Source organism: Megalops cyprinoides, chromosome 1 (genome assembly GCF_013368585.1).
Source record: "Megalops cyprinoides isolate fMegCyp1 chromosome 1, fMegCyp1.pri, whole genome shotgun sequence".
Lineage (NCBI taxonomy): Eukaryota > Metazoa > Chordata > Actinopteri > Elopiformes > Megalopidae > Megalops > Megalops cyprinoides.
In genome coordinates this window covers 68,635,429-68,658,145 of record NC_050583.1, presented here as the reverse complement: position 1 = coordinate 68,658,145, position 22,717 = coordinate 68,635,429, and the positions used below count along the sequence as shown (strand labels likewise).

At 41.0% G+C, this 22,717-nt stretch overlaps 2 protein-coding genes across 7 annotated transcripts in view; one reads left to right on the top strand and one right to left on the bottom strand.

The window, feature by feature from the left end:
• Positions 1-12,845, top strand: part of rtn4a (reticulon 4a) — a 33,434-nt gene extending 20,589 nt beyond the window's left edge. For all 4 annotated transcript variants that reach the window (XM_036540599.1, XM_036540591.1, XM_036540610.1 and 1 more), the window contains 6 exons: positions 542-749; positions 3,308-3,446; positions 8,229-8,298; positions 9,549-9,595; positions 9,846-9,904; positions 11,907-12,845. In XM_036540599.1, coding sequence (XP_036396492.1) covers positions 542-749; positions 3,308-3,446; positions 8,229-8,298; positions 9,549-9,595; positions 9,846-9,904; positions 11,907-11,949 — 566 coding nt within the window. In that variant the 3' untranslated portion in view covers positions 11,950-12,845. The remainder of the gene's footprint in view (positions 1-541; positions 750-3,307; positions 3,447-8,228; positions 8,299-9,548; positions 9,596-9,845; positions 9,905-11,906) is intronic.
• A 1,253-nt stretch (positions 12,846-14,098) lies between these two features.
• LOC118785780 (echinoderm microtubule-associated protein-like 6) overlaps positions 14,099-22,717 on the bottom strand; it is a 75,337-nt gene continuing 66,718 nt past the window's right edge. For all 3 annotated transcript variants that reach the window (XM_036540715.1, XM_036540722.1, XM_036540728.1), the window contains 7 exons: positions 22,462-22,650; positions 20,739-20,911; positions 20,480-20,642; positions 18,375-18,478; positions 15,734-15,887; positions 14,931-15,031; positions 14,099-14,803 (listed from right to left, as the gene is read on the bottom strand). In XM_036540715.1, coding sequence (XP_036396608.1) covers positions 14,779-14,803; positions 14,931-15,031; positions 15,734-15,887; positions 18,375-18,478; positions 20,480-20,642; positions 20,739-20,911; positions 22,462-22,650 — 909 coding nt within the window. In that variant the 3' untranslated portion in view covers positions 14,099-14,778. The remainder of the gene's footprint in view (positions 14,804-14,930; positions 15,032-15,733; positions 15,888-18,374; positions 18,479-20,479; positions 20,643-20,738; positions 20,912-22,461; positions 22,651-22,717) is intronic.

Below are 22,717 nucleotides of genomic sequence, written 5' to 3'. Positions count from 1 at the left end.
GTTAAATATGAATTTAAACAAGGTGAAGGTCAGCTTGTAGCATGCAGCATTGCAGTTCAGATATACCTTGCCATACCATCCTACTGTCTCAGCATGGTTAGAATGCATTGGAGACTTCTTTCATGACCTCCAACTGTTTTGTGATGCAGGCTTAAATAAAGGATTTTGTCTAGAGCTAGACCATTTGTTTGTGCCCTGCATTAACAAGCATCTGGAGATTTGTGCATAACTGTTGCTGGCGTCCTTGGTTTGATATCTGCCTGGTTTCTGTTTGTGTCATTTTATTTTGAAGCCAAAGAGGAGCTATTTTAGTAACCTTAGAAAATACCTTCTCTTGTCAAGATGAAAAAGGATAATTTCATTTCCAAAGAAAACGTGTCCCTTTGTATTTTCCCCTGCCATCATCACATTCCTCATCATTGTTGTCGTGTTAAGCCTGTGGCCTGCTGTTGTGAGTGATATTTGAATAAACCTCCTTAAGACGGGACCTCTGGACCATCTTGCCCCACCCTGACTTCTTTTTTCTCCTCATCTTCTGCAGTGGTGGACCTCCTGTACTGGCGTGACCTCAAGAAGACGGGCGCGGTGTTTGGAGCCAGCCTTTTCCTGCTGCTCTCCCTGACCGTGTGCAGCATCGTCAGCATCTGCTCCTACGTGGCCCTGGCCCTGCTCTCCGTCACCATCACCTTCAGGATATACAAGGGCATCCTGCAAGCCATCCAGAAGTCCGAAGAGGGACACCCCTTCAAGTGAGTCCTCACCTTTTTGTCACCCTTCTGAGAGTCCTGTTAGGTTCTCTCCTCTCCAGTCAACTCCACCTCCCATGTAAACATCAACACGCTCAGTCCTTGTTACGTGCCCAATGGGTCCAGTTGAAAACAACACAATTTAGACTGCTCTTATTGCAAACAGTGCCTTTTATTTAGTGTGATCTCACCTCGGTGGGTCATTGCCAGTATGGGAAATATCTTTTCCTCAGGTTATTCCGGATCATTACTTTATGCTTTTGTGTGTGAGACAGATACTTGTTGAGCACTGGAAACTGCTGCAGTCTGAATTTACTTTATTTCCCCTGCTTTCTCCATGTGTCACATTGAAGTGATTTTCTCAACATGCAGACCTGTTCTACATGCATGTGTTGTGTGTATGTGTGAGCGAGTGCAGGTAATTACACTGCCCAGTCACGGGAAGAGTGTGGAGCTGTTCCCTGTTCTTGGCAAAAGTACAAGTCTGTAAAATTGAGTGACCTGTTAAGATTTAATTGCCAGGTTTTTCCTCAGAAGGTAAAGTACTTACAGTGTTTCCCACAGGTCTGAAATATACTTGTGGCGGTAGCCGGTGGAAAGGGCCAGCATTATCTGCCGGCACAAAAATGGTCTACTACATGTGACAAACAACAAATACGTGTGACCTTTAACACAATGTTTTGATTTATTGAGTATTTCTATCAATTTCACATATTTCACAGATCCAACCCCCCCCCCCCCCCCAACCTTCCCCTCCATCGACCCACATGGGGAAAATGAGATAAAGTAAAAAAAAAATGAAGAGTAAAACACTCTTTAGTGTGTACAAAGATGGCACTGTTTGTCAGAGCACTTGATCTTAATCTTTCTTATATTTAGCCAGGACAACTTTGCTGCATGTTGCGCAGTGGTCAGATTACGTGTTCTGAATACGCTCGAGTCTTGTAGCTACCAACGCAGCATAGTTGCCGCTTTCTTTCATAGAATGTGAAGCTATGACCAAAGTCAGAGTACAATTAAGCTGCACACACTAGCGTTGGGGCGTCAACGCAACACTCAGCATAGGCTTGACGTACTGCTCAGTCCTCCACATGACAAGTATCCTAGATATGTAATCAACGCTATTTTAAAAAGTAGAGAGTGGGAGAAATCAGGCAAAGACAGAACCTCAAGTACTTACTATCTCAACAACTTTGCTGAACGTGCATTTCAGCAAACAACAGGAAAAAAAGCCCTGGCAATTGCTCTGATAGTTCACCGAAGGAGGAAAAGAGTCCGTAGAATGTGTGTTCACGAAACATTGCTGTCTCGGGATCTTTGATGTTTAAAATGTTTCAGATGTTTTACTTTTACCTATAATTTGTTGTTAAACTGTAGACATTCAAATGTGATGAGTCAGAGACGTCTTCCAGATGAGCAAATGCTCTTAAATACCTCTTCCAGATCTATCGGCATACCTCATCTCGGAGATGTATGTGTGCTTACAGGGATACTAATAGACTAGCTAGCTATCGGGTTCTTTTGTAGCTCTGTAACATTAATACTATAAACTCAACTTTGGATTTGTGAGAACAACTAAGATAGCTAGCTAGCTAATAACTGGGGACGTAGCAAGCTTCTGAGTATGTAGCTAATAACTATAAAGTATTAGGCTTACAGCCGAATCTACAAACCTGGTAGCCCCATCTCGATGCTAACTTTGCGCCATGCATGGTTTTTTTTTTTTTTTTTTTTTTAGTGAGGTCGTGGTACCGCTTCGAAGTGGTGTCATACAAGCCTGACACACAGCCTGACACACACAGTATAAGCTTCTCCAGTTTGTCCTCCATTTTGACTTTGATTGCATCTTTAAATTCAATGTTTATATTTCGCGCTGGTGTCGCGCCGCCCATGTTCCAGTACGTCATACTGTAAAATCATTGGTCATACTCGGAAAGGTCAGCGCAGAGCGGTAGAAAATAATTGATCGCAGATGGCGTCGTTCTCTCGGACGGATAAAAAAAATAAAAATAAAAAATGCTAAAATGGGTTGCCAAATATACTTTGGTGGCTGTTAATACACCTGGGCGGCCTGCCCAAGTAAAGTCTGTGTGTGGGAAATACTGACTTATGCCACTTAGCTTTTCATGACTTTAGATAGCTTGACCATTCTTCTTGAGTGAAACAAATCCACGCTTTTAAAGACCAGCAAAATATACAAAATATACAATATACAAAATATACAAAATCAAATTTTTGACACTTCTGACTCTTTAAACTCTCTCCCAGACATCTCCAAAATTCTGAGAATTTGTTTGTTGCTACTGAGCAAACTGAGCATAATCCCCCTTCCAGATGTTCAAACTTAGTGTGTGCAGTAGTCAGCCTGGCCATGGATATGTTTTCTCTGATGATCAGATTGAAGTGGGAGATAGCAAATGAAGCAATAATGAGAGGTTGAACCAAGCCGAGACCCAGAATTCTCACAACAAGGTGATAATGTTGCCGCGGCATGACAGTTACACCTCGCGAGGCGTGTTGACTGGGAATGCTAGTCTGAGGCCATGTGCTCCTGTCTGCAGGGCTTACTTGGATCAGGATGTGGATCTCTCTCAGGAAGTTGTCCACAAGTACAGCGACATGACCCTGGCAAGAATCAACTCCAGCCTCAAGGAGCTGCGCCGCCTCTTCCTGGTGGAGGACCTGGTGGATTCCCTGAAGGTAAGAGCATGCTCCTCTCTCACAGAGGTGTTTACGTAGGTTTGTTCTACCAGTACTGCAGCAACAGGACCAAGCTCATGAGATCCAACATGGAGACACAAAACATTACCAAAACAAATCTTACCCACTTATGGTCATAGCCTTATGTAGTAGTTGGGTGTGAATGCACCACCTTAGTATAATGCCACTGTCTTGTCTTTGGCCTAATGAAGTGGGAATCAGTTCGGTTCAGAAAACCCCAACCCACCATAATCCCTCCATTGATGCCTGGCATTTCAAACTGCTCAAACAACTGCAGTGGATTCCCACCGGGGGCCTTGTTGAAGCAGAATGGGTTTTTTTTGTCTTGCCCCAGTGTTCACCTTGCTCCCTCATTGTCAGTGTGACCATGCTGGCCAGTCTTGGATGCTCTGTCAGTTCCCCAAAGCTGGGCCCCTGTGGACCCCCCCATCCCCTCCGAACACAGGCCCGTATCTCTGAGGCTGTCAGTTCTGCTGGTCTGCACACACTGTACAGAGACTGTCAGCATACAGAGTGTGACTGTTCTCTCACAAGCTGTGTGTGCATCAGGTTAGAAAAGTCGCATGCATGACTCTTTTACCCAACTCTATGGATTAGGTAGCGCTGCAGTGGAAATGCAGTGAGTTCCCCTCTACAGGAGGTCAGTCCCTAATACATCAGGAGTTTGAGACAAATCCAAGTCTTGGATCATCCACTCTGCAGTATTAGATATGGAAAACGTCAAATTGCATTGGAATCTAAGCTTACTGCTTTTCCTTTTATAACAGGATGTGCAATGTGCCTTCACTTCAGTGTAATTCACATCCTGAAGTCCACGAACAAATGGCGTTTTCTGTCAGTGTGTGGAAGATGATCGTTTGGGTAGGGTGGTGTAAAACCATTTTAAGAATCTCTTGGTATGTGATTTACAGCCGTGCTTTATGCTTGTTGTTTGAAGCTGCTGCCGGGATGTGTCTGTGTGTTGGAGGTGTTGAGTGCCCCCATGATCCACAGAGATGTTGTTTCCATTCCACCTCTCTGGCCTAAAATAACCCTGGTGTTCATGTGTGTATTACTGGGGCTTTTTTGACTCTAGAAAATCTTCACAATCAACATGTAAAAAAACAAGGGGACCCATCATTTTCTCTCAAGCTATGTTTTTTCTCTCTTGCAGTTAGTCAAAGTGTAGGCAGGTTGAGGTAGAGGCAAGTCACGGTTTCTCAGTGATTCTATGAATGTTTAGACTGTGGACTGCTGGTCTCAGGCTGATCTTTATTCCTGAAGGCAGGCTGTTCAGCACATGATGATTTGATAAGTGAGCGTGCGCATGTGTGAGTGTGTGCATGCACGCCACAATGTGCTGGGCTGTGTGACGCCGGAGGGCCTCCAGCATCAGGGGAGAGCTGCATGGAGGGCTCTTGCAAACTGAAAAGGACCGGCCCCTCCGCCTCCACAAAGGGCCCTTTGTTGGCCATAGTGGAGGGATTTGGAGGGCCTGAAAGCAGTCCAGTGAATCACAGGGGCAGCGGCTCTGCCAAGAGACGGGTCCAGCTCTCTATGAACCCATGGAGGCATATGCAACAGGAGGACGAGCTCATCGTGTGTGCGCCGGCTGTTGTTTATCAGCCTCTGAGTGATGCTACCGTAGCGCATGGCCCCCTGCATACGCAGTCTCAGGCAGCTTACTGCCTCACCTGCTGCCGCAGGCCTGGCGCTCTGCTTCTCCCGGGAAGCTTCTGGAAGTACCCGGCAGTTACCTTTTCAGCGACACACAGGACTGTGCTTTAGGCTTTGTTTACCTCAGAGCTGAAGGAACAACAATTTGTATCTGTTGCCTCAGTAAATGACTAAAGCATGCAGTGAAATTAAAGCAGTGGAATGTGTCAATACTTACACATTTTCAGATCTTTCAAAGTGATAGCTTGATTTAATTAACAGTAATTTCAAAATTTGGAGGGGTCTGTTTCATTTCACATTTTTTTTTCTGGTCATGTGGTTTTAATAGGTTTTAATAGGGATTGAGAAGGACTGTACTAAGACCGGTAGCTTAACAAAGTGCGATGCTACAATTCAGAATTGGTTTGTTTTGGCGGACTATATAACAGAGGAAGTAAAGCAGCCAAATTATTGTAATGTAATTGTTGCGAAGAAAATACATCATCACCATGATAAGAACTGATGTTAAAAAGAAAAACATTGATGCCTGCTGATTAAAACACTGAAAAGTGAAAGGCTGAAGTTAATATAGCCCTATGTTTGAGTTCTGTAAGCTTTATTTTTTGCACAATTTCACAGGAACTGCTGAAATGAGCAAAAGCATAATGAAGAAGAGACACTTGAGACTGAATTTATGTTGCCTATGTTTTGTACTGTTTTCTGGTCAATGTTTGTATTAAATGTTTATATTAAAGTACCTTTTAAAATCTTGAGTGGAACACACAATACTGCTTTTATACAGAGCTGTTATTTTTTCTGTTGAGCTCAACATATAATCTTCATGGTAGAAGGCCACTCCCCCGAAGCACAAATTGGTATTATTGAAGAGCTAATGTGCCTCTTAGTACTAGTAAATGAATGGTATGCCTTTGAGGAGAATTGTTAGCTTGGTAAAAGCCTGTGAAATATTTGTTCATCCTCATTAATCATTCAAGACAACTTCTGCAGTAATGTATAACTTTCTTTACATTGTTTGGTAACCATTCTGTAAAGGATGATGGCTTGGCTTAAGATCTTTGTTTTGAGGAGACTTGACTAATCTAGGTGTACGTGCTCTCCCAAAGCTGTAGGATAACAATTAATTATTCAGCACTGCTGAATGCACAAGGGTCACCCAGAAAGTAATGGCCCTTTTTTACCCTCTGCTTAAATGTATGCCTGCTGAAGAAAAGTTCTGCTTGTTACATCTGGATGAAAAACTTTGATCTCTGTGACAAGCAACAATATGTTTGGCAAACATATAACATGCATAACGTCTTTGTCTTAGTTACCCACATGTTGAGGCTTTTGGCTATATTTCACAGGCTCTGATTTCACTATGATCTGTATTGAGATTTGTTTTATTAATCAGGTAGTTTGTAAACAGATGTGTGAGTAACAAGTACCTTTGCTGTAGTGCAGAATGAGATGCAGAGGATTAAAAATGAACTGCCGTGAGCTGTACAGCACAGGGGAAAGCACGTTCATGTTAGCAGTCAGCAACAACAACTGAAACATTTACACTTCTGCACTACAGTAACAGCTTAAACACATCCAGCTGAAAGGCAAACTGTAATGTCGCTTGAGGGCAGAACCTTAAACGGTGATCACTTCTGTTCCGATGCCAGTCTGACTGTTAGCTGCATATTTGCATCAAAGGAAGATGACTCGTTTGAATTCTGCACTGTATTTCAGGGCATGATACTCTCAGTATTTTTCTGCCATTTCCCAAAAACGGAGCAGGATGGTTGAAAGTGGTATAAAGTTCCTATCACATATGTGATCATGGCTTATTCTGTAACACAGTCAGCCTTTGGCCCTGCTCCAGGAGGCATTTGGCACCAGTCCGTCACGATGGGTAATGATGTCGTAGGGAGGTCACCTGGTTTGGCCTGGGAGAGAATACACTGGCCAGGTAGTTTATTTTTCTATCCATAATCACCCATCTAATCCAGGACAGCTGTTTAATTGTTCACAGAAATGGATTAGCTAAATTGCTCTTGCAGTCGAAGAAGCAGCTGTGTGCAATCTAGAAATTAGTTGTTTCAGACTTGCAGGCAAACTGGTATAGGTTGTTTCAAAGTTGTGAAATGTTTTTCTTTAAAATCTGGGGAGCTTGTTAAATACTGTGGTCTTAGCGACCTATAGCTTTGTTATCCGAACGTGTATACTGAACGGTAGAGTCTTATTGTCATGCTGACGGAGTGCTGTGGAGTAGGCATTAAGTACTTGGGCCCTTTCTCGCCAGCGTCTTGGCCCACAGCCCAAGCAGAGTACTGCATTGCGTACGTGTGGGGAGCATGGCTGGCAGAGCAGGCTTGAGGATATGGAGATAGGGTTTCAGGAGTACCCGTTGACCTTTTTTGAAGGTCTGGCACCCTGCGGCCCCAGGATAAATAATTCATCTGGCTCCTGGCTGCTGGTGGCCTGTGGTGAGATTGGGGGAATCTCTAGGTCCTCGTTGGCCAGACTGAGGAAGCTGATGGCATTTCACTGTGAAGAAACTGGGCCTCTGGCACATGGGCATGTGTTGAGTCAGCTCATGGAAAACACACTGGCTAGCTGGTGCTTGGGAGACTGGAAATGGCACTTGATTCTACACGAGGTCTTCACACCTCTTCCCAACTGGCGCATAGAGTGCACAGAGTAATGTGTGGGCCTGCTTTGATTTTATGCAGAAACACAGTCCTGAAACCATAGTAGTGTTTGGGGTCTCTGCCAATCTTAATAAGTAAGGCACAGTCTGTACATTGTTCTGTCATTCTGGGACCTGTTAATTTGCACATAGAAACACTTAAAAATGTAGGGCTTCATTTTTTTTTTAATTCACCCTAATGAGTTTATTCATGCAAGTTTTTATAGGGCAGTTCAATAATAGTTTTATAATGTAGGTTACACATCATCAGAATAGCTATGAACATGGTCTGTTCTCCACTCTCTCCCAAAACACATAAATGATTATGTGTCATAACCATGCAGTAACATGTTAGTTGTGGATTACTTGATGCAGGGTAAAGGAGTAATGTTACAGTAAATATGTATTCAGAAGCATTTTTAACAGCATGGGTGTTGTTTTTTTCATTGCAGTTTGCTGTGCTGATGTGGATCCTTACATATGTTGGTGCCTTGTTCAATGGATTGACTCTCCTCATCCTGGGTAAGTCGTTACTTTCTTCTCTGTTTACCCCAAACCCAGTGGATTCAACACATTCTCCAAATCTCCTATGTGAGAGTTAAGTAGACTAGAAGGCATATGATATGACAAGCACCAGATAATGAGTATGTTTGTCGACCGACTGAGTATTTGGAATTTTGAGATAGTAGTTAATTATATATTAATCTGTATTAGGGCTTGAAAATCTTCTTGAAATCTTTGGATAATACATTAGATAGTGATGCAGTGTTATATATAATGTTCATTGTTGTTTAAAAATCAGTACATACACCATAGTACATGCAGTATCCAGATGCCACATTGTAAACTAGGCATCTATTCCCCTATTTAACTGTAGTTAAATTTTATGATTGACAGGTGTATTTGGTTATGTGAACTGTCCATCATGGATCCTCCCAAAATAAAAAGTAGAATTCCAATGTGGGCTCTTTGAAATCTGTAATGGTGGACTTTTTCTCCTTTTCATTGTCTTGACCAGAATAAAAAGCTTCAGAAAAAGTTTTTGTTCTGCGAATCATAAATGACTGAGCAGGGCTGCTTTTATTGTCAGTTTAATCAGATGTGGTTGTCAGTGAGATTAGAAGCTGTTTTTGTGTTCTCCTGTCTGGCAATATTATTTGCAGCACATGGTTAGCATTGGCTGCTGTGTTGTATGCTTCCAATTCAGCTTAAAGTTGTCAAAAATAACAATTTTGTCATAATACCAAGACTGTAAATTTTAAAATTGGTTGAGAGCTTCATTAATGGTGCATTCAGTATTCCTAAAATAGTGAAGGTGTTGGAGCTGTCTGTATCTGTTTGATGAAAATTTTGCCTTTGTAATTATGTAAAATGCTGAGACAGTTACTGAAAAAAAAGCTTCCCTCTTCCCAGGGCACACCATATTCAGTACACACTTTTTATTGCTGATCTGTGATCAGATTTCACTGCCACAATCCTAAGCCTTATTAAAGCAAAATTATCTTATTTTGGATTTTTCTTTTACCCTGATTTTACCCTAATTACCAACTAATCAGTTCAAAACTAACTTTCAACAGTTCTTACTCCAGTAATACTATTAGCTTCATGACAGTAGCTTTAGCATTTCAACACAGGTCATTGCTGGAGTGTTAATGAAACATATGTTCTGTATTACAGGTCATGCTCAGGAAAAGCTTTAATTGTGCCCATTTACACTTACTGTAAGAAGGGCAGTCTATTGTTTGTAAATATGTCCTTTGTTCCTTTTTCAGGTCTGATTTCAGCATTCAGTCTCCCGGTTGTCTATGAAAAATACCAGGTATGTACTCCAGCTCAACTGACACACTGTTTTTTGGAAGACTGTTTGGTAAGCAAAGTGGTTTAAGAGAGATTAGCTGGTACTTAGAAATCCAGTATTAAGATTAACAAGACCTCTTGGGCTGAAGTTTAAATCTGTAAAGGCGATATTGAAGTTATTGGCAGTCTTCTTTAACAGTGAATTTTAAGTGTAGCTGTTGGTACTTTGTTATAGAAGATAAACTGAATGAGTTCTCTTTTCCCCCTTGTAGACGCAGATTGATCATTACTACGGGCTCTTTAACAACCAATTCAAAGACATTGTTGGAAAGTAAGTATTCATTTCCGTTCTGTTATTCTGCGTTCCCATGCTTGCCAGTTTATCCTGGGTTGCCAGGGCAGCATTTGTAAAATAAAGTGAATTGGTCCTTAAACCCCATCTGTCAATCATAAATGCTAGCGGTAAAAGTAGCTTCAAGATTTCAAAGGTACTTAATTGCTGGAGAATATTCCCTTCCAGCTTCTGCATTGCCTATGTTGTGGCCTGTATTTTGTTGAAACAGTCTTGTCATTTGCAAATGTAAAATGCTGCATCCATGTGTCCATCTGTATCCATGACTATTGTGGTTAGTTCAAGCTTAAGTTCTACTTTTATGAGAACAAATCATTTAACACATTCTGAGTTGCAGATCTCTGGTCTTATCATTTGCCCAGTTATCATTATTCTTTAAGCCATGATTATTTGGCACCTTTGCATGCGCACAAATTGGTCTCACGTTCGGCTTCAAGCTGTGACAAATTTGTCGTCTGACAGTAGCCCCAGATTTCAGGCTGTTTGATTAGCTGTCACATGCAGATATACCTCCCTGCAAAGCACCCAAGACACAAACAAGGTACAAGATGTTGACGTTGAGTGCTTTGGGTGGGGTTGTTACTTGCTAGATATTGTTGAGGTGCAGTGCCTTTCAATGGAGACTGGAATGATGGTGCAGAACCATCTGCACCTACTGCAGTCTGATGGAATATCAGAAGTGCATTTGCCACTGTGCACAGAGCTTAGGACACTCACTTCTGCCAACAGCAATCTCATTGTGTAACTGCTGACTTCTGTAATAGGATGTGTGCACATGTGGGTAGATATTTGGCATTTTTGACAGTGTATGAACTTGGTTAATGAAATGAATTCTTTTTGGAGAGGTAGATTTTAATCAGGTATGACTACTTGTATCTGTTTGTAAGCATGCAGTGTATTTATTGATCTCTCTTCTTTTATGTATTGATTCTCTGTTATTTCCTGTCCTGCATATATTGTGCATTATAATTGCAAGACACGATGCACTTCTAGCTATTGCCCAATATCTTTACTAGCCAGTTCAATTCAGGACCCTGCGGGAATAGTTTGGCTGTGACTTGAACACCTGTCACTGGCATGCATGGTGAAACACCATGCAGTACCAAACACAGTGCCAGCCAAAGGTATTTGGAGGTACAGTTTGTATGTCTCCTTCAAAAAGGAGTTGAGGGAGTTGGTAAAAAATTTGAATATTTGATCGCTTAACCTAAAAAGTAGTAGCTTTGCTACTTTATCAGAATTCATACCAATAAAACAGCATCCTCTGCCGCATTCCTCTACAGGACTGCAGGACTGCCATTGATGGCATTATTGTAATATTAGTCTCAATTAACATGTAGTACTAGTGTTAGTCCTGCTGTTGATTAAGCTGTGCCCGTGCATTTTATGTAAACTGCGCCATATAAATCACTAAGTCACCCTGGAAGTCTTTGAAACAGTCAGAATAGTCTGTTTCTTCCCTCAGTAGTTTTCATTTGATTTGTTAAAGTACTTTGATTGATAAATCAAATGAAAAATATTGATGGAAGAAACATAGAAGAGGGAAATCTCCTGTTTTGAGTAAAATGTCCTCTCGCATTTAAAAATATGTACTACTTACCACCAAGGGCAAGACTGGTATGACAGACTTATCCTCATCTTACATCAGGTCACAACCCTGCTGTCAAATATGCATAGAGTGGAATTTTGTAAATGCAAGCAACATTTCTGCTTTGTATGGAAGTGGTTACATTAATGCTGAATCGTACCCTTTACGCAGTCACATTTGGAAAAATGTTTTTTTTTTTTTTTTCTTTTTCTTTAAATGGGACCAGTCACTCGATAGTCAATGCGAATCTTATTTAAGGTTGAGATTTTTTTTTCCTTTTCCCAGCTTGACCCTTTTATTTATACATTTTTTTAACAAGGTCTTGACTTGCCTTGACATTTGACTCAACTGTCTCCATTTCTAAGCAGTGTGCCTCTTTTTCTTCCCTGTCAGGATCCAGGACAAAGTCCCTGGGCTGAAGCGCAAGTCAGAGTGAGGAGCTGCAGCTGGCCAGCACGGCCGGGACATCTGTGGGGTGGCAGGGGGCGTGGGAAGGGGTGGGGTGAGGGTCAGCACCCTTGACATTGCAGTGTAAAATTTCTGTCCAGTTCAGTAGTCCTAGTGTCGTGGAAAACTTAACTCTTGTCATTGGTTTTCACCAGCTCAAGTATCTGTCACTGCATATTAAATTAGATCTAATTCTTATTTATCCTGTTTAAAACACTGGTTTGTATTTAAGGAGGTAAAATGTGGTTTGACAGGTTAACACAGCACCCTGTTGGGGTTTGTCTTATGTCAAGGGAAAATCGTGGTGAAGCCAGAATTCTGTTTTTTTTTTTTTTTTTACTTTTAAAGAGGGACTAAACTTATGAGATACAATGGTTCCATCGTGGCAAAAAATTAGTATTGATTTTTGGTATGATAAAAGCGTAGTGGTATTGTGATTTTACTGTTTTATCAATTGACTCTGTAGTGTTTCACAAAGAGCTTCTAGCTTTCTCCAGCAGCTCCACAGCGTGATCCATGTTCCAGAACTGATCTGAGAGCAGTTCCATAGCAGTTCCATAGTATTTCTAGAAACATTTAGTATTTTTGCGAAGAGATAAAGCAAACATTTTACTGTCGTCATTTTCACCTCATTGCAGCTGCCTAGTTAAAATTCTGGAGGAACACGTTTACAAACATCGATTTAAAAAAACGCCGCTGTGTTATCTGTGGACCCAATATCTAAAGCTGCAAAACTATGTAACTTGGAAACTTCAAGCATTGTTTGTCATGCAAGTAATTGTGAATGATACTTCATATAATTGTGATGAGTTCTGCTGAGAACTGTCTGTGGAATGCATTGTGAAATGTAAACAAGTACCAATAAAGCTTATAGAGGAATGCTAATGCTCCAGTCTGTTTTGCACAATGAAACTCAGGATACCAAGGAGCCAGTGGCTGTGTGTGTCTGAATGTGTGGAGATGTTCTCAGTCTTGCACTCTGCAAGTGTTTTTGATGAAGTCTCGTATACAGGGAGAGTAGGAGGAGAGACTTCTTGGTGCTGTAGGTTGATCGTATGCCACAGGCTTATCCCAAAATTAATACTGGCACCGTGAGAACTTCCAAAAATATGATTTTTCACTTCGGGATTATGAGTATTGCATTTAGGATGAATATTAACTGGGATGAATATTAGGTTTGAGAGCTTTGTAACTAAAAAGACCACATGTTTTAACAGCATTGTGTATCTTTTAATCTGTTATAACTTGTACCATATATCATAACATTTGAAAGTTTGCTTTTCCACACATTCTTTATCAATCACAAAAAACTAATAGCCTTCTCACAGCTTCACAACACGTACATTTGGGCACTCATTATTGTCAGCATACAGAACCAGGAAAAAAAAATTGCCTAACCAATAACATTGTAAAAAAAAAAAAAAAGTTTGAAATGTATTCAGTGTTAACACATTTCCATGGTTATTATAGATACTGGTATTTGTACTATTGCTGTCACGCTGATTGACACAGGGATTACAGTAAGACAAACATCACAGTACAGGTAAAAACACAGTAAGGCGAAACGAACAGCAGGAATGGAAGGAGAGAGGAGCGAGGCTATGAGCCGCTGCAGCAGTAGACCACACAGTCAGCTTTGGTGTGCCAGCTCCCTTTGGCCTTCACTCCGATCGTCTCACCTTTTCTTTATTTGTTGTTGCCCAAGTGGTGCACAAGAATCATTTGGTTCACCAAATTTAGCAATGGAGGTTACTTCCTTAAATGAACAGAATGCTGAAGTGTGTCTTCAACACATCAATATGTCCATCTGGACCAGTATTCTGCTCACACTTACAAAATTGCTTCACACCCTTCATGTTTGATACACTAAGTACAATAACTTCAGTCATATATAACTAAGAACAAATACAATGACATTTTCACCAATATAAAAATAAAATGCATTAAAAAACCCCATAATCTTAAGTACAGTACTAGTGCCTGGAATGGCTCCTGAGTACCATGTATTTGGGTATTTCAAGGTGGAAGAGCTGTCACAGAACATTATCCAAGTACAAATTCTACACTTTATTTACAAAACCACAAAAAAGTTTCTGCATATCAAATGAATGAAATTAACACTATTGATAGCCCTCGATTTCCAATCTGTAGCACCAGATAGTATTAAAATCTATTAGGCACTTGCATGTGTGTTGAGGATTAAGAACACAATGAAAGGCTTTTTTAAATCAAATGGCTAGAAAGTTACATTTTCATGAAGACGTCTTGATAAAAATATTTCAAAACAAAAAGTTAACAAAAAGCTCCTGCCACTTCCTGTTGTAAGTGGGTGATAATGTAAACAGGACTGTCGGTAACTCTGTAAAACGCCATTCTCCTATGGCAAAAAAAATCTTCTAACACATTATTAAATTTATTATAGTACCCCGGACACACATAATCTGAGCCATGGGCATTATGGACAGATGAGGTATTAATTAATGTCTGTGAACAGTATTGCTCCAGGCACAAGTTGCCCCCAAGTGCTGGTCCAGGGTCAGATTTCTCTATCACAATTCTGTCCTTAACCATTACAAGTGGAAAAACTGGTCTTACATTAGCACATAGGGTCAACTTATGCTTAGATGGAAAGGTATTGCACGGTGTACCCCCATCCCTCGACCAACACCAATGTCTTCAGCATCCCTGTTCAACACTGAGGATGTGTGAACGCAGCATTTCAGGAATAAATTAGTAGCAGCCGCAGGTTTGAGGCATTAGAGTCCCCGTCATTTCGCATAGGCCGGAATTGAGCCACAGTGCTTTAGGTGATTCTTCATTAGAGGCATTTCCATACAAATACACTGCGAGAGAGAGAAAAGACAGTCAGATGTCAGTCAGTTAAATAACACTCAATTAAAGTCAGTGCGGTACCTGCAAGCCTTCTCCATTTGGAACATTCTGCAACATTTGGGATGTATGTCAGCGTACCTGCAGTCATCACCTCCTGTGCTAATCACATACTTGTCATCGTAGGAGAAACGTATGTTGGTGACATGAGCCGAGTGTCCAAAGTAACGTTTGTGTTTGGCCTGCAAAAAAGTATAGGAATAGTCCATACTCTATTAACGTCACACACATCTCAATGACAGACATGACGCATTGATAAATTTGTTTTACGCTAATGCCAGTTTTTTTCACATTTGAATAATATTTATATTTACATTCGAGTCAACATACTGGTGCCTTCTACAGACACAAAACAAACTCCCAATCTGCATATGATGGAGGGTGTTAGGCAACTCTGATAATCCAGGTCAGATACTCTGCGGATATTAAACAAAGCATACTTATCTCCACCTTTAAAATTTAAGTTTCACACTCGATAATGAGAAAAAAATATACAGAGGGAAACTCATGAATGCTTCATGAATGTCAAAAAGCCAATGTGGGTGTGAACACATGACACATGCCTCTCTGAAGTACATATCAGTATATGGTTGGATATGAAATAAAGAATATGTAATATATAATGAACATATCTTCTAAAACACACCACAATATAAAAAAGTCAATACAAATTATTTTACATTATTTTAAAATGTGTCCTTTTACAGTATATTCTACAACACATAAGTTCAATTCTTACACTTAATACATACATGAAATCATCTAAAACTCACATTTTTTAATGAATTCAGTTCATGAATTCAAATATATTCCTTATATTCTTGATTTTCTCATATATTCATTATTGCAAAAGCGCCTTTGCACAATAAAATAGTGGTGCTCACAAATTTATCCGGGCATGGGAAGTCGAAGAGCTTGACCAGGCCGAAGTCGTCCCCGGTAACCACATTGAGGCCAGCGTGAGAGACGCAAGCGCAGTTGACATCAGCCTTGTCCGAATTTCGTGGCCAGATCCCCAGCACCTCATCTCCTAGGACGCTACAGAGATGCCAAGCACAGTCTGAGGGTCAACCCTCACAGTTTGGTCTGTACCCGCACATACACACACATACAATGCACATTCTGCATGCCTGTGGCTGACATCTCCAAATGGATGTCAGCCCACCATCTAAAGCTGAACCTCAGTAAAACGGAACTGCTCTTCATCCCAGCCGGCCCTTCCCCCCTGCATGACCTCTCCATCACCGTCGATGGCACCACAATACCATCCTCTCAGTCAGCAAAGAGCTTGGGCGTCATCCTCGACAGCAACCTGGACTTCAAGGAGTACACTGCTCGCACGTCACGGGCCTGCCGATTCCTCCTCCACAACATCAGGAGGATTCGTCCGTTCCTGACAACATACGCGATGCAGCTCCTTATCCAGGCCACAGTTCTCCCTCGCCTGGACTACTGCAACGCTCTCCTCGCAGGCCTCCCAGCCTGCACCACCCAGCCTCTCCAGCTCATCCAGAACGCAGCTGCCCGACTAATCTTCAACCTCCCCAAATTCTCCCATGTTACTCCCCTGCTGAAATCCCTCCACTGGCTTCCTGTTGCAGCCAGGATCAGATTCAAGACCCTGACCCTCGCCTTCTCTGCAATCAACAGGACAGTCCCTACCTACCTCCAAGAACTCATCCAGCCCTACACACCAGCCCGAGCCTTGCGCTCAGCAGCAACTGGACGCCTCGCTCCTTGCATGGTCAAGGCAGGAGGTGCTCGTTCTGCCAGACATCGGCGTTTCACCTACATCGCTCCCCAGTGGTGGAACGAACTCCCCGTCTCGCTACGGACAGCTTCTTCACCCCATTCCTTCAGACGGGGCCTGAAGACACACCTCTTCAGACTCTACCTGGACTGACCCAGCACACAATTGCTGCCCCCCCCAATCAGTGCTGTCGTAAATTGCTGTGCTTTTTAAATTGTGCTTTTTAAATTGTTTCTTGTTGCCACCTTTACCCTGACGCTCATTGCGCCGTTTGAAGTTGTTGAAGTTTGCCGTGTGAAGGTGTATCGTATTAGTTGCCCTATAGGCTGTAATTGTACAAATATAATAGTACTGTGTCCTCAAACAGACGCTGCTCTCAGCTGAGAACTGTCTCATTGTGGAACTGTACACATCCTGTCCCCGTACTGTCGCTATACTTGCTGTATGCACTTTTGTAAGTCGCTTTGGATAAAAGCGTCTGCTAAATAAATAAATGTAAAATGTAAAATACAAGCACATAGCTGAACAACAGGCTGGCTCTGGACAGTAATAAAAAAATAATGGTGCCGAAAACTTGAAACAATATGAAAAATAAATTATTTTGTTAAAAGACGACACTTAACTTTGCCACAGTTTGACAAATTGTGTTAATAAAAAACGGAGAACCTATCACTTACCATATTAATGATGTTGATCTGGAGGAAATTAAGTGGCCATTACGATGGCCTTAGGGTCACTGTTAACTATTATATGAATATCTCTAATGTATTTACCTGAAGTTGAATACTGTCTTTTGTGAAAGATATGTGTTGTTTGCAATCTGTTGTGTTTGAATGATTAAAGTAGATATATTTCTTCAGATTCTCTTTAATATTAGTCCCTTAAAAAACATTTTTGAAAAACAGACTTACACTTAACAATTTTCTCAGTTGATTGTTCCAGACACCAAAAAATTATTTGAATAAATAGTTAATCTTCATCAATTTCAATATAATATTAAATAATGATTAGAGGCACAAACCAACAGTAATCAACTGAAACACTGTAAGAAGGTTTAGTTTTTATTAGTGCAAGCTTCCAACAACATATGACACTTATCTGCCACAGATAATATCTTATAAATAATTAGACGTGAGATGCCGATTGTTTCTTCGTTAATATCCTAGTCAAGTTAAAGCTTGAATGCAACACAGGCCTGGGACTAGGAAACTTTGCCTTGGGTAGTAAAACACACAGATGGTGCTGCTGGCCACACAAAGAGGGTGTCTGTGCTGGAGGGAAACAGACAGCTGCAGACAGTATTGATCGCCCTGCATCCCCCTGATCATTATCAGACACTCCATGCACAGCTACAGCACACTGTCTCTGGCTACTGCACTGGCTCAGCTTTTGCTCAGCAGCTACCTGGTTTTGAACTTATGCCTTTAGCTGGACGTGCCAAAAAGCAGGCGGATTTTCTCTGAATGGTCAGCATTGGTTGGAATTACATCAAGGAAAATGTTTTCCTCTTTTTTAATCCTCAGATGTAGATCATTTATGTAACTGGAGTTCATTTTGTGTTTTTCTACTAAGCTATCAAGATCACATTGAAATTACAGGACCTTATTATACAAAATACTAAGGCAATACAAGAATACATCTCTGTTTAACAAGCAGACTTCCCCTGTCCTTAACTAATGGCAAACACAAACTCGCTGATCATGGGATGAGGCAAGGGGTGAGGTGGGTATCAGCTCACAGCCCTCACAGGTGTCTGGTGTTGGTGGCTCACTTACCTTGTCCAGGTAGCCCAGGTGATCCTGTCAATGACAGCTTGCTCGAACACCACCTTCCCTGAGGGCACCTCATGCACCTGCCGTTTATAGGCCCCTGTGGACACCTGCAGAGACACACCCATGGGTCTGGTGACTGAGGTGACAGCCTCATCCTTGTTGTGCTTTTGCACTCACAGACAGGAAATCAATCAAGTTGGGCAGCATCTGTCATATAGTACAGTTTGCACATTTAGAGGGTGACAGTGGGATTGCACGCAAAAATAAAAGCTGTGTGTGCAGTAAACCCAGTCACATAACCTCCTTTCAAGAGAGCACAAGGAACCTGGAAGTGAGTTTGGAAAACAGGTCTTTGTTATTGTTGTCTGGCAGCCCAGGTCAAGGTGCAATGTAATTCATATGATAACATCAGAGGGCATTAAATATCATGCACCCAGGACACTATGCCCACGCTAATACAGAATTAGCATGTCAGGCACACAGCACAGTGTCAGTAACATAAAACATTTTTAACAGCTGAGCACCGTGGTTAAATTTGGAGCAGTAAACTGGATAGCTTTATAATTTGGCCATCAGACAACCACCTTAACTACGCACATGGAAACAAAACACATATACAAAGCATCATGAGAGGTAATATGGACACTTGTGTATGATCATATATAACATACTGAAGAGTCCATAACGTAAAGCTTGCATTTTCTTTTCCATACTGAAATGTAAATGTTTTCGTTTATAAGTTGTGACAGTAAAAACATGTCTCTAAATTACTGCAAGCATGAGTACAGTTGAGCATTACAGCAATATCTAATACTGTATCCATATGGCATTACAACTGATGTTCAGCACATAAAGTGCTTCCCCCATCAAGAAATTTCATATTGCTTTGTCAAAGCAAACTTTCAATGTTGAAAACATTACTGGCAAGATAGAGGATTAATTAATTTTCATTAATTTCATTAATTCATTCATTTAATTTCAATTTTCATGATTTTTTTCCTGCATATTACACAAAAATCCAAAAGTGTAGGGAAATCTCTGTTTAATATCTGTAGTTCAGATAAAGGAATGGAATTCATTTCATGGAATAAATTTCTCTTTAATACAGTCTCTGATGTCTAAAACATACATAAAACATCATGGTTTTCAAGATGTCAATATAAGTAATTGAAATATTATTCAAAAGTCCTTATTTAGGCAAATGTCTTTTTAAGCTTAAGTTTTTTGAAGCTTTTTTTAAGTTGCTGGCAAATAAAACTGGTCATCAGTGTATTCCTCTAACTGCATTATGCAAAATAATGAATGTTTATGTTGCAATAACATTATGAGTAGTCTGACAAAATGCCTGTCTATTGTATATAGATTTACTCTCATGCCTCTGTTTACAAAAAGTGCCTATATCTACCACAAAATTTTTCAAGCAAATCGTTAAATTTCCCCTGGTTTTAAAACTGGTGAGCTGCAAATTGGGGATGCAGAGATATGTACTTGGCCAGTTTCTGATTGTTCTGCAAGGTTAACAATTATGCTAATTTAAGTAAGATTCCCCCATTCTTTCTCATTATGTAATTACATCCAAGGGATAGTATTATCTTTGTTTTGTTCACATGGAAGACTTTTATCTGTTTAATTTAAAACCAATCACGTGTCTCTTCATTACAATCAAAATAATTTAATGTAACTCAGTCTCATGGTTGCACTTAATTTAATTTAAATGAAGTACGTAAAACACTGTGCTGTTATGTTGCAAGCCAATTAAGTGAAAACACACTTGAAAGTGTTGTAAAAAGTAATCTGCTGCAAACATATTACCAGTTTATGGCTACCTTCCGCATTTATTCATTTCAGGTTTCAGCATTTCATAACTACTTAACTGCATAACAACAGATCCATATGGTTAGAAAACTCATTTTTATGTATAATTTTTTATGTATCATGTATCATTTTGAACCTTCCTGTTTTTTATTTTATGCGGGACAAAACTGGCATACAATAGGTACTCTAAACCATCAGTTATTGTGTGAACTATACAATGAGAAACCCACAAAAGCTAAGAAATTATCCTTCTTAAATTGCTCTGTGTCTGTCATCCTCCACTCCACTCCTACCTTAATGTACTTGCTGTCAGCAGAGAAGTCCAGCTGGATGACAAAGCCAGGAATGTCCTTGCAGAAGCCGATGCGGTTCAGGGCAGGGCCCAGCGTCAGGTCGTAAAAGTCAACTGTGCTTTCCACTGACCCAACTGCAAGCAGTCGGCTGTCTGGGCTGAACCTGCCAGAGAAACAGAGACGGGAGCACCTCCATACCCAGGTGCTTTATACCCCCTATACCCTTAGGTAGCTCTTATCCCCCTGCACTCAGACTCACCGGATGTCCTGGATAGCCACACTGCGGTCACGCTTCTTGCCCCACACTGTGAGCGAGCTGACCATGAGGACGATGAACTCGCCGTTCTTCATGCCAATGGACACCATCTCCCCTTCGGGGCTGTAGGCCGCGCACTTGGCCGGGTGGCCCAGGCTCACCTTGTTCAGCAGTTTCTGGTGGGCCAGAGTACAGCAGAATCTCACTGCTCAATGTGAGGTCATAGATGAAATGTTCTTAATAAACTGTTTCTGTAACATGATGGCAACATTACGTTATCACATCACAATGTCAAAGACAAAGGCAGACATCTCTCGAGACTGTGGTTTCTGCAATGGTTTAGAATGAAAATGGTGCAGGAAATGATTAAAATATCCTGCCATCAAACGGGGTGAAAACAACAGGTAGAAAACGAACCAGATCCAAGCAGTTGACTTGCATAGAAAAAGGAACTGCGAAGAACAAGCAAATCAAATGAGGCAGTGATATTACAGGATGTCAACATTGCTTATAGAGATAAATTTGGTCTACTGTTGATTTTTTCCAGCTAGCTATGAATAACCTGTTGTTGTTGATCATAGCTCTGCCAACGTAGCGCATGTGGATGTCAAAATCATTGTGCATGCCTGTTCCAAATCTGTTAAAAAGCCCTTTCTACTATGAAGCATATGGCACATGACTCCTGATGACGGCCTGTGCTTTATTGCCTTCCGGTTTTAAAAATGATTGGCAGTGCTGAGAGTCAGGTTTGCACCAATATGCAGCTGCTGTGAACAGGCTGAAACTGACACTGAGATAGGCTGCCACCTGACACAGGTCATGCTCTTAGTTCTTTCACTATATGTGGCTGCGGTGTTGGACATGTCTGCTAAATCAGAGACAACCCACCTAACAGGCACATGAAGTAACATGTTTATGATGATGTATTCATTCAGTCTGTTTGAAGTTAGCTCAATGGGCTAAGGTGAAAATGAGCTACAGCTGAAATACTTCAGCTTCTGCAGGGGATGTCAGAACAACAACTTTAGATGTCTGGATGGCAAGGTTTTCTAGCCTTGCTTACAATCCTGACTGAGTGATGATGCTATTTAAGTAAAAGGTTTTTGAGAAATTAGTTATAACTATTATAACAAATGTTCCTTGTGCCGTTACACATGTATAAATAGGCAGGAAACGCAAACAGCATTATTTGGATGACAAGGTAACAGTGGTTACTTTGTAATGCACATTACAAAGGTAGCTGGCTAATTATTGATAACTTTATCATATATAATATTATAACAGTGATCTGATCACTGCACACAATAAAGTAAACAGAACCTTGTCACCTTTAGATATATAATATTAATGTAATTTTGTGATGATGGAATCTTGTTTGGCAGGCAGCTAGAGATATTGCCTATGATGCCTATGATGATAATGAAGCTTACAACAAAATTTAAGCTTATAACTGAATGATTGCTATGTCAACATGAACATTGTTCCATATGGTGCTTGTTATCCGTATGGTGCTTTTACATTATAACTTTGTAGCATTTCTCTTGCAGCCTTGTTTAGTTTAGTTTATTAGCTTATTTAGCAGGGATCATGTACATCACATTAGTAGGGGATGTAGTGGCATTCTTATGATGTATCTATGGGGTATGTCACCCACAGCTCCCATCTAATCACTTCCAGCAACAGCACATTTTTAAAGTTTTGCCTCCTCTGATGCCCAGCAGCTTACCTTGTCAACCAGGTCCCAGATGCGGATGGTCCCATCATCGCTGGCAGAGATGAACATGTCTTTGGAGGGGTGCGTGGCCAGGCCCCAGATCTCCCCCCGCGTATGACCGTTCATCATGATGTTGGAGGCAGCATTCTTCTCCCCTACCTCGATGACCTCACCATCCTTTGTTCCAACCAGTATCTTACCCTTCATCATAAAGGCATCAAAGCACACGGATGTGAAACAGGGACACAGTCCTTTTACGGGGTGAAAT